Below are 17,386 nucleotides of genomic sequence, written 5' to 3'. Positions count from 1 at the left end.
GTTTGATGATTTTTTTTAGCCAAATAAAAATAGAACTTGGCGAATCTTACGAAGCAGTTAAACATTGTAAGTTTGTAGAGTAATTGTGGTAGTATCCGCCAGATGGCGTATAAATTCGATATGTCGTTGTTTGTTGTGTTTTAACGCAAAGCTATACAACGAGCGTTCTGCTTTTTCTGTCCACGCGGGAATTCGAACTCGAAGTCCATTTATTACTGTGCAAGAGCAAAATAAACAGACCGTACTAACTGACCCACACTTCTTTACAGACAACACTGGACACACCATACTTCAGACAAAAATTACAAATTTCTCAAATTTTTTTTATCTTTAGGTAAAAAACAGTTTTTTTTAATAGGTGGTCTTTAAATATTGGAAGTTTTCGTTTTAACTTTTATTTTATTTGATTAGAATAATATTACGTGTGATGCTCTTCAATTGCTAAGTTAATCTTAATAAAACATTTGTTAATAAGTTCAGTAATGAACCTTTTATATTTGTAAATTATTAGCTGTTCTTTGTTGTCTAAGATATATATGTGGGTGACGCTTCGTAACTTAGGGTCAAAGCGTAATTTTACGAAAAGAAAAATAATAAAAACACTAATGAACTCAAACACTTTTCGAGTTCACATAAAATCACCTGGTTCCTAAACTAACCAATAGACGCACCGCTACTTTTGAACCAATCATAAAGTGTATTCTATAGCGAGTGTTCTTAAGTCAGCACGTGGTTTGGAGAAGTAGGGTTGAACGATCATTCACAAAACGAAAAGCACTTGCTGACAGGAGTAAAGACAACTTGTTTTCAGCGGGTGCGAGAGAGGAACTGGAAAAAAAAATAGTAAGCTTAAAAAGATTAAGTTAATATGATATATGTCCATGTAGACACACGGTTTTGTGGGAACGTAATTTATCTTCGGTTTTTTGACCATTCCTTCTTGTTTAGTTTTATTCCTTTATATCTTTTATTTTTGCCATTATTGTCTAAAATATTAGAATTACATTTAATGAATTTTGATTATTGTGGTTTTTACATTGAGTATCACCGTAACATTGGATACTTACTGTAGTCGTACTTTAAGAAAGTGACCGGGGAATGTTTGTTGATTGTAAATGATTTCCCATTGTAATCAGAGTCATTGAGAATTCATTTTTCTCCCTTCATACGATGTCATTTTGAGTAGTGTGTGTGTTTTCTTATAGCAAAGCCACATCGGGCTATCTGCTGAGCCCACCGAGGGGAATCGAACCCCTGATTTTAGCGTTATAAGTCCGTAGACTTACCGCTGTACCGGTGGGGAACTATTATTTAGGTATCAATATTTTCTAATAATCCGTTCAGCGTAATAAAATATATAAATTCAGAAAGTTTCAACGTTTCGTGACGAAAGAAAACTCACTAAACTGAATTAATCATACGCTCCCGTGGTGGTACAACGTTAAGCCCAAATTTACAACGATGAGATCCGGTGTTCTAAAACGTATCAATCTTGAGAAGTCTTGTTTTTTCTTATAACACATTGAATTGGTTTTCAGTTTTTTAATATTTTGCACTAAAGCTCATTATGTGTTTAAGTTTACGGATTTCATTTGTTATGGTTTGGTTCGGCGCACTCCAGCTTGTCATGTTGTGATTAGTTATTTTATTGTATGCTGATGTTCTTTGTGTTCTAATATTCATTGTGTTTTTAAATACTTTTTCTTGTTTCTGGCAGTCAAGCTTTTTGCATCATTTCTTTATCGTTTGTTTCTTTCATATTTTACGCATAGCTGCACGAGGACTATCTGCGCTAGCCTCCTCATTTAGCAGTGAAAGACTAGAGGGAAGGCAACTAATCGTCACCGACCGCCAACTCTTGGGCTACTCTTTTACCAATGAAGAGTGGGGTTGACCGTATGATATAACGTCCTCATGGCTGAAAGGACGAGCATGTTTGAGGATTCGAAATTGCGACCCTCCGATTGAAAGTCGAGCACCCTAACCACCTGGCCATGCCGGATTTATGTGGTGTATAAAACATACAATCTAAGTCTACTTTGACTTGTTTTGTTTTTGTTTGTTTGAATTTCGCACAAAGCTACACGAGGGCTATCTGCACTAGCCGTCCCTAATTTAGCAGTGTAAAACTAGAATGAAGGCAGTTAGTCATCACCACCCACCGCCAACTCTTGGGCTACTCTTTCACTAACGAATAGTGGGATTGACCGTACTATTATAAAGCCTCCACGGCTGAAAGGGCGAGCATGTGTGGTGTGACAGGGATTCGAACCGTGACCCCCGGATTACGAGTCGAGCGCCTTAACCACCTGGCCATGCAGGGCCAAAAATCTACTTAAACTTTTATTACATCCAATGCTGTCAAAAGTTGTTCAAACTTTCATTTCAAGAATTCTGCTTGCAATTTTTTTTTTTTTTTAGTTCTGATCCCAAATGAATGACGTTTCCCTGCAAAAAGTAATTCGAATTATAACGCCCCCACGGCTGAGCGTGTTTGGTGGAACGGAGATTCGAACTTGCGAAATAATCGTATTCTTTTTTCTTTATTAATCCACCCTCATAGAGGAGGTATAAACAAAAATACATCAGTGACTCAAAACATCTCATGAAAATGGATGTACTTATGTGGATATAAACCCGAACCACCTGGCCGTACCAGGGCCTTTTTTACGTATTCTTTAGATAGTTATTATGCTTTGAACATTGTCATCTTTTTAAGTAAGGTGTTACTTTTATGCTGATTGTGTTGTTTCTTTTTTTTCTTTCATATATAGCTCCCGGCCTGGCAAGGTGGGTTAAGACGTTCGACTCGTAATCTGAGGATAGCGGGTTCGAATCTCCGTCGCACTAAAGATGCTCGCCCTTTCAGCCGTGGGGGCGTTATAACATGACGGTCAATCCTACTATTTGTTGGTAAAAGAGTAGCCCAAGAGTTGGCGGTGGGTGGTGTTGACTAGCTGCCTTCCCTCTAGTCTTATACTGCTAAATTAGGGACGGCTAGCGAAGATAGCCCTTGTGTAGCTTTGCGCAAAACTCAAAAAACAAACCAACTTTCGTATATTGATTATGACCCTGGTATATTTACGATCTTCAGGTTTTATTGTGTTTCAGTACATCGAACTCAAGTTCATAAGAGGTTCGTTTCCCATCGGTGGACACAGCAGTTAGTCCGATATAGCTTGGCTATAAGAAAACACATACACAAGTTTCTTTGTTCGTTGACTAACAGTTAATCCTGTAGTTTATGACGTTAAGTTTACCCATGATATCATGAAGGTCGTAGCTTCTTTATTTGAATCGTTTGAAATTCATCGAAATATTTAATTTTTCTCATTCGAGATTGGTTTATCATACTGAAGTTTGTTACGTGTCTTAGTTTATCGTATTGAATTTCATTGTTTTCATAGTCTTATCATATTGAAGTTTGTTACGTGTCTCAGTTTATCGTATTGAATTTCACTGTTTTCATAGTCTTATCATATTGAAGTTTGTTACGTGTCTCAGTTTATCGTATTGAATTTCACTGTTTTCATAGTCTTATCATATTGAAGTTTGTTACGTGTCTCAGTTTATCGTATTGAATTTCACTGTTTTCATAGTCTTATCATATTAAAGTTTGTTACGTGTCTTAGTTTATCGTATTGAATTTCACTGTTTTCATAGTCTTATCATATTGAAGTTTGTTACGTGTCTCAGTTTATCGTATTGAAATTCACTGTTTTCATAGTATTATCATATTGAAGTTTGTTACGTGTCTCAGTTTATCGTATTGAATTTCATTGTTTTCATAGTCTTATCATATTGAAGTTTGTTACGTGTCTCAGTTTATCGTATTGAATTTCATTGTTTTCATAGTCTTATCATATTGAAGTTTGTTACGTGTCTCAGTTTATCGTATTGAATTTCATTGTTTTCATAGTCTCATCATATTGAAGTTTGTTACGTGTCTCAGTTTATCGTATTGAATTTCACTGTTTTCATAATCTTATCATATTGAAGTTTGTTACGTGTCTCAGTTTATCGTATTGAATTTCACTGTTTTCATAGTCTTATCATATTGAAGTTTGTTACGTGTCTCAGTTTATCGTATTGAATTTCATTGTTTTCATAGTCTTATCATGTTGAAGTTTGTTACGTGTCTCAGTTTATCGTATTGAATTTCACTGTTTTCATAGTCTTATCATATTGAAGTTTGTTACGTGTCTCAGTTTATCGTATTGAATTTCACTGTTTTTATATTCTTATCATATTGAAGTTTGTTACGTGTCTCAGTTTATCGTATTGAATTTCACTGTTTTCATAGTCTTATCATATTGAAGTTTGTTACGTGTCTCAGTTTATCGTATTGAATTTCACTGTTTTTATAGTCTTATCATATTGAAGTTTGTTACGTGTCTCAGTTTATCGTATTGAATTTCATTGTTTTCATAGTCTTATCATATTGAAGCTTGCACGTTTTTAGTTTATCGTATTGAATTTCACTGTTTTCATAGTCTTATCATATTGAAGTTTGTTACGTGTCTCAGTTTATCGTATTGAATTTCACTGTTTTCATAGTCTTATCATATTGAAGCTTGCACGTTTTTAGTTTATCGTATTGAATTTCATTGTTTTCATAGTCTTATCATATTGAAGTTTGTTACGTGTCTCAGTTTATCGTATTGAATTTCATTGTTTTCATAGTCTTATCATGTTGAAGTTTGTTACGTGTCTCAGTTTATCGTATTGAATTTCACTGTTTTCATAGTCTTATCATACTGAAGTTTGTTACGTGTCTCAGTTTATCGTATTGAATTTCACTGTTTTCATAGTCTTATCATATTGAAGTTTGTTACGTGTCTCAGTTTATCGTATTGAATTTCACTGTTTTTATATTCTTATCATATTGAAGTTTGTTACGTGTCTCAGTTTATCGTATTGAATTTCATTGTTTTCATAGTCTTATCATATTGAAGTTTGTTACGTGTCTCAGTTTATCGTATTGAATTTCATTGTTTTCATAGTCTTATCATATTGAAGTTTGTTACGTGTCTCAGTTTATCGTATTGAATTTCATTGTTTTCATAGTCTTATCATGTTGAAGTTTGTTACGTGTCTCAGTTTATCGTATTGAATTTCACTGTTTTCATAGTCTTATCATACTGAAGTTTGTTACGTGTCTCAGTTTATCGTATTGAATTTCACTGTTTTCATAGTCTTATCATATTGAAGTTTGTTACGTGTCTCAGTTTATCGTATTGAATTTCACTGTTTTCATAGTCTTATCATACTGAAGTTTGTTACGTGTCTCAGTTTATCGTATTGAATTTCACTGTTTTTATATTCTTATCATATTGAAGTTTGTTACGTGTCTCAGTTTATCGTATTGAATTTCATTGTTTTCATAGTCTTATCATATTGAAGTTTGTTACGTGTCTCAGTTTATCGTATTGAATTTCATTGTTTTCATAGTCTTATCATATTGCAGTTTGTTACGTGTCTCAGTTTATCGTATTGAATTTCATTGTTTTCATAGTCTTATCATATTGAAGTTTGTTACGTGTCTCAGTTTATCGTATTGAATTTCATTGTTTTCATAGTCTTATCATGTTGAAGTTTGTTACGTGTCTCAGTTTATCGTATTGAATTTCACTGTTTTCATAGTCTTATCATACTGAAGTTTGTTACGTGTCTCAGTTTATCGTATTGAATTTCACTGTTTTCATAGTCTTATCATATTGAAGTTTGTTACGTGTCTCAGTTTATCGTATTGAATTTCACTGTTTTTATATTCTTATCATATTGAAGTTTGTTACGTGTCTCAGTTTATCGTATTGAATTTCATTGTTTTCATAGTCTTATCATATTGAAGTTTGTTACGTGTCTCAGTTTATCGTATTGAATTTCATTGTTTTCATAGTCTTATCATATTGAAGTTTGTTACGTGTCTCAGTTTATCGTATTGAATTTCATTGTTTTCATAGTCTTATCATGTTGAAGTTTGTTACGTGTCTCAGTTTATCGTATTGAATTTCACTGTTTTCATAGTCTTATCATACTGAAGTTTGTTACGTGTCTCAGTTTATCGTATTGAATTTCACTGTTTTCATAGTCTTATCATATTGAAGTTTGTTACGTGTCTCAGTTTATCGTATTGAATTTCACTGTTTTCATAGTCTTATCATACTGAAGTTTGTTACGTGTCTCAGTTTATCGTATTGAATTTCACTGTTTTTATATTCTTATCATATTGAAGTTTGTTACGTGTCTCAGTTTATCGTATTGAATTTCATTGTTTTCATAGTCTTATCATATTGAAGTTTGTTACGTGTCTCAGTTTATCGTATTGAATTTCATTGTTTTCATAGTCTTATCATATTGAAGTTTGTTACGTGTCTCAGTTTATCGTATTGAATTTCATTGTTTTCATAGTCTTATCATATTGAAGTTTGTTACGTGTCTCAGTTTATCGTATTGAATTTCATTGTTTTCATAGTCTTATCATGTTGAAGTTTGTTACGTGTCTCAGTTTATCGTATTGAATTTCACTGTTTTCATAGTCTTATCATACTGAAGTTTGTTACGTGTCTCAGTTTATCGTATTGAATTTCACTGTTTTCATAGTCTTATCATATTGAAGTTTGTTACGTGTCTCAGTTTATCGTATTGAATTTCACTGTTTTCATAGTCTTATCATACTGAAGTTTGTTACGTGTCTCAGTTTATCGTATTGAATTTCACTGTTTTTATATTCTTATCATATTGAAGTTTGTTACGTGTCTCAGTTTATCGTATTGAATTTCACTGTTTTCATAGTCTTATCATATTGAAGTTTGTTACGTGTCTCAGTTTATCGTATTGAATTTCACTGTTTTTATATTCTTATCATATTGAAGTTTGTTACGTGTCTCAGTTTATCGTATTGAATTTCATTGTTTTCATAGTCTTATCATATTGAAGTTTGTTACGTGTCTCAGTTTATCGTATTGAATTTCATTGTTTTCATAGTCTTATCATGTTGTTCAAGTTATGTTTATGTTTCCCCTTGTTTCTTAATAGAAAGATTATTTATCTGTGATAATTCTATGTGTTTTCCATTCCCAGTCTGAAAGTGGAAGTATAAAGAAAGAAGTCAATAATTTCTCTGGACACACATCACTTTTTTCTATCTAAATTATAAAACCCATAACAACGATCATAAAAGTTATTTGTTTCCCTTGCATGGGTACCAATAACTTATATCACTGATCTGGTGATATATTTCAGTCTTTGTTTTCAACTCTGTTGCAGGAGATAGCGAGAATATGGAGAGCTCAATTGTTATACAGATAGACTAAATTGATTACATCGAAGACTGTTTGTTAGCTTTGTCAAAATGAACACTGGGTATTCTCGAATCGCCGCCGTGTTTCTTGGAGTCTTAGTTTTAAGCGAATTCCTCTGCGCAGGTGCAGACAGGACGCGTAGTAGGGGCCGAAAACGACACAAGGGTAGAAAAAAGAATTTCCAAGGTGAGTTTCCCACAGAAAAATATTATAAAAATATTAACTCTTGACTGAAGTTAAATATTGTATTTTAGTTTTTGTTTCTATATCGTCATCATTATTTCACTTCATTTTGGAAGTGTTTCCTGTTTTCACTCAAAAACGAAACGTTTTCAAAATATATAATGCTCACTCCAAGATATGTAGAAAATACACTGGTATAAACAACTATTAATGTATACTTTCACACTGTTTAAGTATTTGTTGCGAAAACAAATTCTTTATGGGCCCGGCATGGCCAAGTGAGTTAAAGCGTTTGACTCCTAATCTGAGGGTCGCGGGTTCGAATCCCGTCGCACCAAACATGCTCGCCTTTTTAGCCGTAGGAACGTTATAATGTGACGGGCAATCCCACTATTCGTTGGTAAAAGAGTAGCCCAAGAGTTAGCAGTGGGTAGGGATGACTTGGTGCCTTTCCTCTAGTCTTACACTGTTAAATTAGGGAGAACTAGCGCAGATAGCTCTCGTGTAGCTTTGCGTAAAATTTCAAAAAAGAAAACAAACAAACAATTATTTTCAACCTGAATGTAGACGTTAATGTGAAATTGGAGATAAACTACCAAGCAAAATACTCCTTAGGTTCGAGCACAAAACTTCTGACCAGAGGAAGAGAAGAACACCCGCCGTCTCTGTGCTTCTCGTAACCAATGAGTGGGACTGACTGGAACGGTTTTCACGATCCCAAAGTTAATTGTATGAAGCTTATTCAATGGTATATTGTGGCCCCGACACAATTTTGAAATCACATTTGATTGCGGTGAACTCGAGTCAAGTTTTAATCAAAACTGAACAATGTAGCTCTCCTGCCACTAGTGGCTCAGTGACAAGTCCGAAAGCTTATAACATTAAATATGGGTTTTCGGTAGCAGTAGGTACAGCTCAGATATCCCATGGAATAGCTCTGCGCTTAGCAATAAACTGGTATTTTTTACCCACATAGCGACTAAAAAGTGACACCAGGCTAACCTGTTATCTCACACATATACCTTAGTGAGTGACCAAAAACACAGTTTGTGTCTCTCACAAAATGCTACAATTATTTTACTTTTTTAACATATAAAATATTAATTAGTAAACAAATTTGGTTCTGCTTTGAATTCATTGTGTGGCCGCCGAACCCTTGATATACAAATGAACTAAAAAAAAAAGAAGTGTTAGTTGATATATTCCAGACGCCCACGTGTCTGTCGCTGTCCGCGTAGCGTTGATGGACAATCGGATTTCAAAGCTTTCAAACTAATTGTTTAGAAAAGATAAACCGTACGTTAGAGCATAGTATGTAGTCGGATTTGATCTCTAGACTTCATGGGCTTTTTGCCGAACAAAACGGTTTTGTTTCGTAAAAGCCCGAATTCTTTAAATGCACAAATACAGTTAGGTGTAATCGCTAAACTTGTTTTGTATGCTAACGCTCATTTACTGCATTTCATCTAGGTTATATTTTGTATTATTTACGAATAATAAACATAGCCGGGTTACACATACACAAATATTTAAAAACAATCGCAATTTTGTAATTTGTCACAAGTCCAAGGCACTATAAGAAGAAATAATATATATATATATAAGTGACTTCCCTATTGTCTATCAGTTCTCAACCCGGCATGGCAGGGTGATTCGGGCGCTCGACTCGTAATTTTAGGGTCGCAATTTCGAATCCCCGTCACACCAAACATGCTCGCCCTTTCAGCCGTGGGATTGTTATAATGTGACGGTCAATTCCACTATTCATTGGTAAAAGAGTAACTCCAAAGCTGGCGGTTGGTGGTGATGATTAGTTTCCTTCTTTCTAGTCTTACAATGTTAAATTAGGGACAGCTAGCGCAGAGAGCCCTCGTGTAGCTTTGCGCGAAATTCAAAAACAAACAAACAAACCTTTAAAATAATAAAATAAAACAACAAATGCTCGTTTTGTTTCTGCAGAAATAATGCTTGTAATTGAATACAAAAGAGGGCGTCGCTCTTTCCGCACACCGTTTATGAGTTTCAATGTATTTACATTTTGAATTCGTGTTAATAAAAAGGCACTTTCATGACATCTGTGTTATAAATAGGAATATGCTCTGTTGTTGTTTGCTGCTTGATATAATATAAGCACACTTACTTTAAATTACAATGGCTCAGTGGTAAGCTTGAAGGTATAATATCATCAAATTCATGTTTCGATTCCTCCAGTGAGCACATTACGAAAAGCCTGCGTTGTTTAACAACAATTTCTTTATTTGTTTTTGAATTTCGCACAAAGCTACTCCAGGGCTATCTGTGCTAGCCGTCCCTAATTTAGCTCTGTACGACTAGAGTGAAGGCAGCTAGTCATCACCACCCACCGCCAACTCTTGGGCTACTTTTACCAACGGATTGACCGTCACATTATAACGCCCCCACGGCTGAAAGGGCGAGCATGTTTGGCGCGACGGGGATGCGAAACCGCGACCCTCAGATTACGAGTCGCACGCCTCAACGCGCTTGGCCATGCCGGGGCATTTAACAACAAACAATACTTTTAAGAACATTGGAAAAGATATATTATCATGTACGGCCAACCCAACCTTGGTGATTTTATAAAAAAACTGGAAAGTAATGATAGTTAAGTATATAATTATTATAAATGTTTTTTGTCCATTTGTTGTTTCTGATTTTGTAATAATTACCAGGTTAATAGTAGGCCAAGGACACACTCAAAACGTATTTTACGAGGTGGGTAGGTACATACCCATCTGGTTTAACCTATTCTTTACTATCTGCTTGTGTGTGCATGTTTTTGTTGTTTTTTTTTATAGCAGAGCCACATCAGGCTGTCTGCTATGTCCATCGAAGGGATTAGAACCCTAATTTTAGAGTTGTAAATTCGTAGGCTTACCGTTGTCCCAGTGGGTGACTAATACCTATTAATATCTAATAATGACATTACTTCTTGTCTCTAGTATTGTAGTAGTTTTATATGGTAAAAACAAAATCACTATACTAGGAATTGCTACAAAGCTAGTTAATTCTCTAGAGCTGTTGGAAAAGTATTCGTGAAGATCTTGGTTTCAAAGTCGAGACGAAGAAATGGATTAGGAAATAATAAATGAAAAACAAAACAAAACAAACACTGTCACTGTTTTAGTTCACTTATTGGTAGAGTGATCTGAAAGTGTTTGAAATATTTTATTCAGCGGACATCTGGTGACATTAAAAACAATTTCTAGTTACACTATGTAACACAAATTTTGTTCCTGGATAGTATGTGCTATTTCTTAATTGCTTATGTTGTAAAAGTACAGAAAATAGCCATTATTCCCTCCAAACTTTGCTTTTGTGACTTGGATAATGAAATTTAGAAATTAACATATTTTCTATGTAAAAACGGACAAATTTGCACATTTTAATTTACATATGAATCAAGATTTGCATGTATTTATACTAAAGTTATACAAAAATGTTTAGAAGTAAGTAGTTTTTTTTCGAGATATGCGATAATGTAAATCTCTTTCAAGTATCAGTCCCTAAATATAGTCTACCATCATGTTTTCGTTATACGCTCCTTTGTTACAAAAGCAAAGTTTGAAGATAAAAATACAGTAGGTCTTTTTCCATTTAATTGAGGTATAAGCAATTGGGAAATAACACTTTCTGCCCAGGGACAACAAAAGTAAAAATTTTGTTACACAGTGTTATTTACATGTTTGCTAATACATAAAAAACCATTAGAGGAATAATTTTACGTGAACCCCCCCAAAAAAAAAAAAAAGTGTTGAGAAAAATAAAAAGAAACAGTGGTATCACACGTGGGGATAAAAAGGTTTTAAAACCTACGATTTATCCATTTAAAAACTTAATTCATTGATACATATTAACAAGTACCTTACGAATCTAGTTTTCCGTGACACAGTTCCACTTTAATTGGAGCTTCTAGGTGATTACAATGAGGTCTGATAAAAAAGTTATTGAAACAATTAAATAATCTCCTATTACTATTTATAATAAACCGGTCCTAAAAAGAATTAAAAGTATACATTGCTGATGGAAAACATAAACTGGGGCTACAATACATGACCACTGGTCTCCTGGCAAGTAACCTTAATACATGAACACCAATAGTGTTATGATATTGGTCTGTGTTTAGAACGTGGCCACTGGTCTCCTGGCAGGTAACCTTAATACATGGACAGCAATAGTGTTATGATATTGGTCTGTGTTTAGAACGTGGCCACTGGTCTCCTGGCAGGTAACCTTAATACATGGACAGCAATAGTGTTATGATATTGGTCTGTGTTTAGAACGTGACCATTGGTCTCCTGGCAAGTAACCTTAATACATGAACACCAGTGGTTGTCTGGTAATGGTCTGTGTATAGAACGTGACCACTGGTCTCCTGGCAGGTAACCTTAATACATGAACACCAGTGGTTGTCTGGTAATGGTCTGTTTTTAATACCAGTGTGCAATGTGTAAGTAATCACTTTTATTTTCATGAATGACCAGTGATTTTCTAATGATAGTCGTAATACACGGGTGTCCAGTGTTCTGTTTGTGGATGAATGTAATATATATATATAGGTGGCCATGACGTAAATATGAACAGAGCTCTTCTGCTAGATGGCTGTTCTGGTAAATGTCTTCTATTCAGTGGCCATGGTATTTCTTGAGTATAAGACTGTTCAATTAGTGTCAAAAAACCAAAACGCAAATTAAAATAAAAGATTAACACCACTTTCTCTGAAAACATAACACGAATAAAACTTGTATCACTTAGTGTTCTATTTCTGTGTCCATCTTGACCTTGAAGATTGATTGCACTACTTTTCGCAAGCGTATCGACACATGTAAATTGGTTACTATATGTAGCCTTGCTTCTTTTTACATTACACATAATTTATTAAAATTTAATAAAAGATGTAAATCCGTCACTGACGTTTCTTAATATCTTTTGATCAAAAGTAAGATGTTTTTATTTTTGCTGTTTGTTTTTAAAGTTTGCGCATAACCACACTAGTGGTATCTACGCTAGCTATCCCTAATTTAGTAAGTAATTCCTGGGTTACTCTTTTTACCGGCCCCGGCTTGGCCAAGTGGGTTAAGACGTTCGACTCCTAATCCGAGGGTCGCAGGTTCGAATCCCGGGCGCACCAAACATAATCGCTTTTTTGCCCTTTTATAATATGATGGTCAGTCCCACTATTTGTTGGTAAAAGAGTAGCCCAAGAGTTGGCGGTGGGTGGTGATGACTAGCCGCCTTCCTTCTAGTTTTCCGCTGCTAAATTAGGGATGGCTAGCGCAGATAGCCCTCGTGTAGCTTTGCGCGAAATTCAAAACAAACAATACACTTTTGCCAACGAATAGTGGGATTGACCTACCTTATAACGTCCCCACGGCTGAAAATACGAACATGTTTGGTTCGAATGGACTAACTATATATATATTAGAATTTAAAAACAAGTAACTTAGAGATAAAATATGTTATTTCTCTATAAGAAACTGAAGATATTTTACATAATGTAATTAGTCAATACTTAACAAAATTGAAACTTCTAATGGTCCATCAGTTGAGCACCATCGCTGTTAATGTGTTACTAAACCAACAATCTGAAATAATGTCCGTTAGTGTACAAACTAGTAATTATTATTACTTATTTTAAACATCATAACCAGTGGAACTAATTAAATGGAATATGTCGTTAGTTCAATTAAAACACAACAAAGTTTGTTTACACGTTTGGAATAAGTTTGTTAAATATAATTTAGACTAGTTTCATGGTACCACTATTTTCCGTTATGTCCGCCTGGTGGCAATCGTAGTTTTAAAATTCTGAGTACATAACTTGAGAACTCAGAATGTGAACCAGAGGACGATGCTTGTCGACATGTGAGAATGATTACATGGAATGTTAAAAATAAAATACATAAAACTGTCCATAACATGTAATCGTCAGTATTTGTTAAGGGTTAAAAACAATTTCTGTCAAACACCAGTTTCTCTTCTCTGAGTTTCTAAGTTTTTACTATTTATATGTGAATAACGTGGTATATCAATTTAAATTACTAGTTCCCTACAAGGAAGTGGGAGGGAGCTAGAGTTCCTTTTCTCTTATATAATTGTTGGTCAAAGTGTTAAAGCGTGGGAACAAAGCGACAATCTAGTGAATACGTGTGTGTGAGAGACGGTCTGAATTTAAAACAAATTAATCAAATTACTGTGAAAATTTGATTGGGATTTCCTGTGAACGAATCCTGTTTTCGAATAGTAATAGATTCTAAAATAATTATAATAGTGTATCGTGGAATGTATAACATGCATAAAATAACCAGAAATATGTATATTTCGTATGCGATCACCTGAATGAAATCAATATTTGTAGATATATATTTCGTTCAGTGTGAAACTGTCTTTTCGTTTTTCTGCGTCTATGACTGTTATCGGTGGTAATAAACTCCGAGCAAAGTATTAAGTGTCCCTCTGGTGGATCAACGACGAACTTACGGATTTACAGAGCTAAAATACAGGGTTTGATTCCTAGTGGTAAATAAAGCACACCTTTATAGTAAAACAAACTAAAAATTAGGCTAATGAAAAGCAATTTTTGTTCACCGAGATCAAACACAGATTCTTATCTTACAAATGCTGGAGTTTATTTTGTATCTAGCAACATAATTAGAGAAATTAAAAAAACTTCTCTCAAAACCCCAATGTGGATTTAGTTACTCTTGTAGCTGTACGGTGGTGTTTTGTGTTGAGGACTTTTTTACCATCAACGTTTCCAATGTTTCTTTTACGAGATAATCTTTCACCAGCAGACGAAGAGGCCCCAATGAGAAGGTTTGATTCTGTGACGAATTTAAAACCAACGATACGTTAGATATGCAGTCGCTGCAGATAGAGAGAGAACAAGACCTCCAAGAAGTCGACAGTCTTCAAAGCCTGGGCGTACTGAGCACGTGATCGATTTTGAATGACACATTGAGCAGAGGCACGCGTGTGAATCCAGCGGGAAAACAAACTAATTAACGTTACAACCTTACTAAAAAACAACCTGATAGCTCTTATATAGCAGAGTTGTTCGGACAGTTTTAACTATAAACGTGGGATTGGATCGTTCGGCATGTTTACACAAAGCTATATACAGATTACCTGCGATAGCCGTCCCTAATTTTAAGCCGATAGAGATAGTTAGCCAACAGTATCGACCGCCAACTCTTGTCCTAATGGAACAGTAAGGTTTTGCTGACACAACCATGGTCCCACATTGTCGAGTTCAATTTTATAATCCAATTTGTGGCAACGGAATACGTCCGAAACCTTAACCACTAGGACACGCCCTACCAATAAACAGGAACAAAGAGTATGCAATATACTATTGGATGTATTATTATACCAAATTTATTTACTTTATTACAGGGCACGGCATGGCCAGGTGGTTAAGACACTCTACTCGCAATATGATGGTTGTGGGTTCGAATTCCCGTCACATGAAACGTGATCGACCTTCCAGCCGTAGGGACGTTATAATGTGACGGTCAATTCCACTATTTGTTGGTAAAAAAGTAACCCAAGAGTTGGCGGTAGGTGGTGATGACTAGCCGCCTTCCTTCTAGTCTTACACTGCTAAATTAGGGATGGTAAGCGCAGATAGCCCTCGTGTAGCTTTGCGGGAAATTCGAAGAAATCAAAAAAGCTATGACGAAGTTTGCTTGTTTATTTTTGAATTTAACTAAATATTTGTTATTTACTATCACTTCAGAAAGTTCAGGTGGCAACATCACAGTTGCAGTGACCTCTTACGGAAATTTTTACTGAAAGAAAAAACATGGACATTTGATATAAAAAAGTAACCTACCTCTAAATGTCACTATTCTGCGAAATGTTTGGTCAGTTCACGCGAACCTTATCAGTCTTTGAGGTCACCTGTGGCTTAGTGTTTTGTCCGATTGACCTCTCGTGTGCAAACGTTTTCTTTCTTTTTTTTTTTTGTACTTATTTGTGACACAAATATGAACGGAGGGAAAAATGTTTATCGTTTTCTGTCTAATAGTGGAAATAATAGCATTATGTTCATTTGTTGCTTGCATTGTAAACGGAATCGTGTTAGGGCGTTTGAGCTTCACAACACAATTATTGATTACGCTAAAAACCAGGTTCGATACCCGTGGTGAAGATAGCGCAACGCAGATAACCCATTGTATAGCTTGGCGCTTAACTAAAAAAAAAAAAAAAAAAAACAGGTTTATCTCTTCCCCTCCCGTGGGTCAATGGTAAACTCTAGGGCTTATAATATTAAAAATCAGGGCCTGATACTGAAATTGGCATAGTACAGATAGCCCATGGTAGATCTTGGCACATAACTACAAACAATAGTTTTGTCTCCCCCCCTAGTGGGTCAGTGATAAGCTTGAGGGCTTATAATATTAAACATCAAGCCACGATACTGAAGTGGGCATAGCACAGATAGCCCATTGTTTGGCTTTATGCTTAAATGCAACAAAGGCAACATCCGTTAAGAATGACATTAATCAACCAAGCGATAAACATTAAATTACAAGTCTGTTTGTTTGTACTTACGTTTCAACCAGTTGTTTTTAATATTATGTGAAAGACTGACACAAGTTTCACCTTGGTTTTTGTTCTTTTAGAGCAAAGCCACATGTCCACTGTAGGGAATCAAACTCCGGACTTTAGCTTTGCAAATTCGTATACTTACCACTGTTCCCCCGAGAAGGAGCGACCCTGTTACTTGGTAACTTGCCACGAAACTATTTCATGATATAATACAATCACTTTCAACATATATTTAATTCACTAAAGTAGCGACAACAGCAAAATAACATTTAATTTCTGTTGAGGAAAGTTTTCGCGTTTTTCAACTTTTAAACTGTGCAAGTGTTCTATTTTTCCACGAATATATATATACTAGTTCGTTTGCTGTGCTGTTAATTAGCATATTTCTACCATACTGGGAGCTGGAATGCTAACTTCAAAAGGTAAGTTATCAAATTACTTACCCCAAATGGTAGTACCTTATTTCCTTTTTCTTATTTCAGTTTTCTTTTCTTCTTTACTTGGGATAGTCATAGCCTTCCCACAAATGTCTGCAGACAGTGAAGGGTGATATAGATATGGGACGGTGTGGGCTTGAGCACCCACATCTCGCTCTCCTAATTTCTATTTCTCTATCTGTTGCTACTCTTTTATTTCTTACTTGAGACTGGCAAATGGAGGTTAAGACTGATAGACGTTGTGTCCCCACCACAATGTGGTTCCTATTCCGCAGTCACCTCCAAAACTTAGGATACATTCTATAATCCCACATTATACTATAGCTTGTACCCTGGAATATTTTCAATTAATGCAACATTTTTTGTTTGGCTTGTTTTTTTTAAGTTATTACAAACTAATATAATTAGTCAGAGGTTTAGATTTGCTGATTTTAACGCAATCCTATCTTGTGATTTTTGCCTATTTAACTTCCTTGAAATGTTTTCATTTTCACTAATATATATATATACATAATTATTATTTGTTCTGTATATTGTTCTCTGCCCACGTCTATTTGTATTGGTAGCTGTAGTTTTCACGTAATACCGTGTATGTAACGTATATATATCATTTTTATTGGATATAAATATATAGACAGTAAAGGTCGGAGCTAAGCTTTAATTGGTTGGAGATCACGCTGCCGTACCTGAAAGCGCTGGCTCAGAGCATTGACTAGTCACGCTAAGGAAGTGAGCTCCTGCAGGGCAGATGATAAAATTGGCTGTTAGGAATGCAAACACAGTCAGCAGGGGTACTTAATGGAGACGACATTGAAATACGGGTCTCCTGTTTACTAAGCTGTTACAGGGGTAAAGATAAACCACACTCGTTGAGTTGTGCACCTTCACCAA

General features: G+C 35.2%; 1 protein-coding gene across 7 annotated transcripts in view; it reads left to right on the top strand.

Moving 5' to 3' along the window:
• Window positions 1-739: 739 nt before the first annotated feature.
• Window positions 740-17,386, top strand: part of LOC143234396 (netrin receptor UNC5C-like) — a 125,623-nt gene continuing 108,976 nt past the window's right edge. For all 7 annotated transcript variants that reach the window (XR_013018641.1, XM_076471737.1, XM_076471746.1 and 4 more), the window contains exons 1-2: window positions 740-843; window positions 7,270-7,490. Coding sequence is in view for 6 of the 7 variants with exons in the window: in XM_076471737.1 (XP_076327852.1) it covers window positions 7,355-7,490 (136 nt within the window). In the remaining variant the exon portion in view is untranslated. The remainder of the gene's footprint in view (window positions 844-7,269; window positions 7,491-17,386) is intronic.

Source organism: Tachypleus tridentatus, chromosome 12 (genome assembly GCF_004210375.1).
Source record: "Tachypleus tridentatus isolate NWPU-2018 chromosome 12, ASM421037v1, whole genome shotgun sequence".
Taxonomy (NCBI): domain Eukaryota; kingdom Metazoa; phylum Arthropoda; class Merostomata; order Xiphosura; family Limulidae; genus Tachypleus; species Tachypleus tridentatus.
Note: the sequence above shows the minus strand (reverse complement) of the source record. Positions and strands in the feature narration are given on the sequence as shown.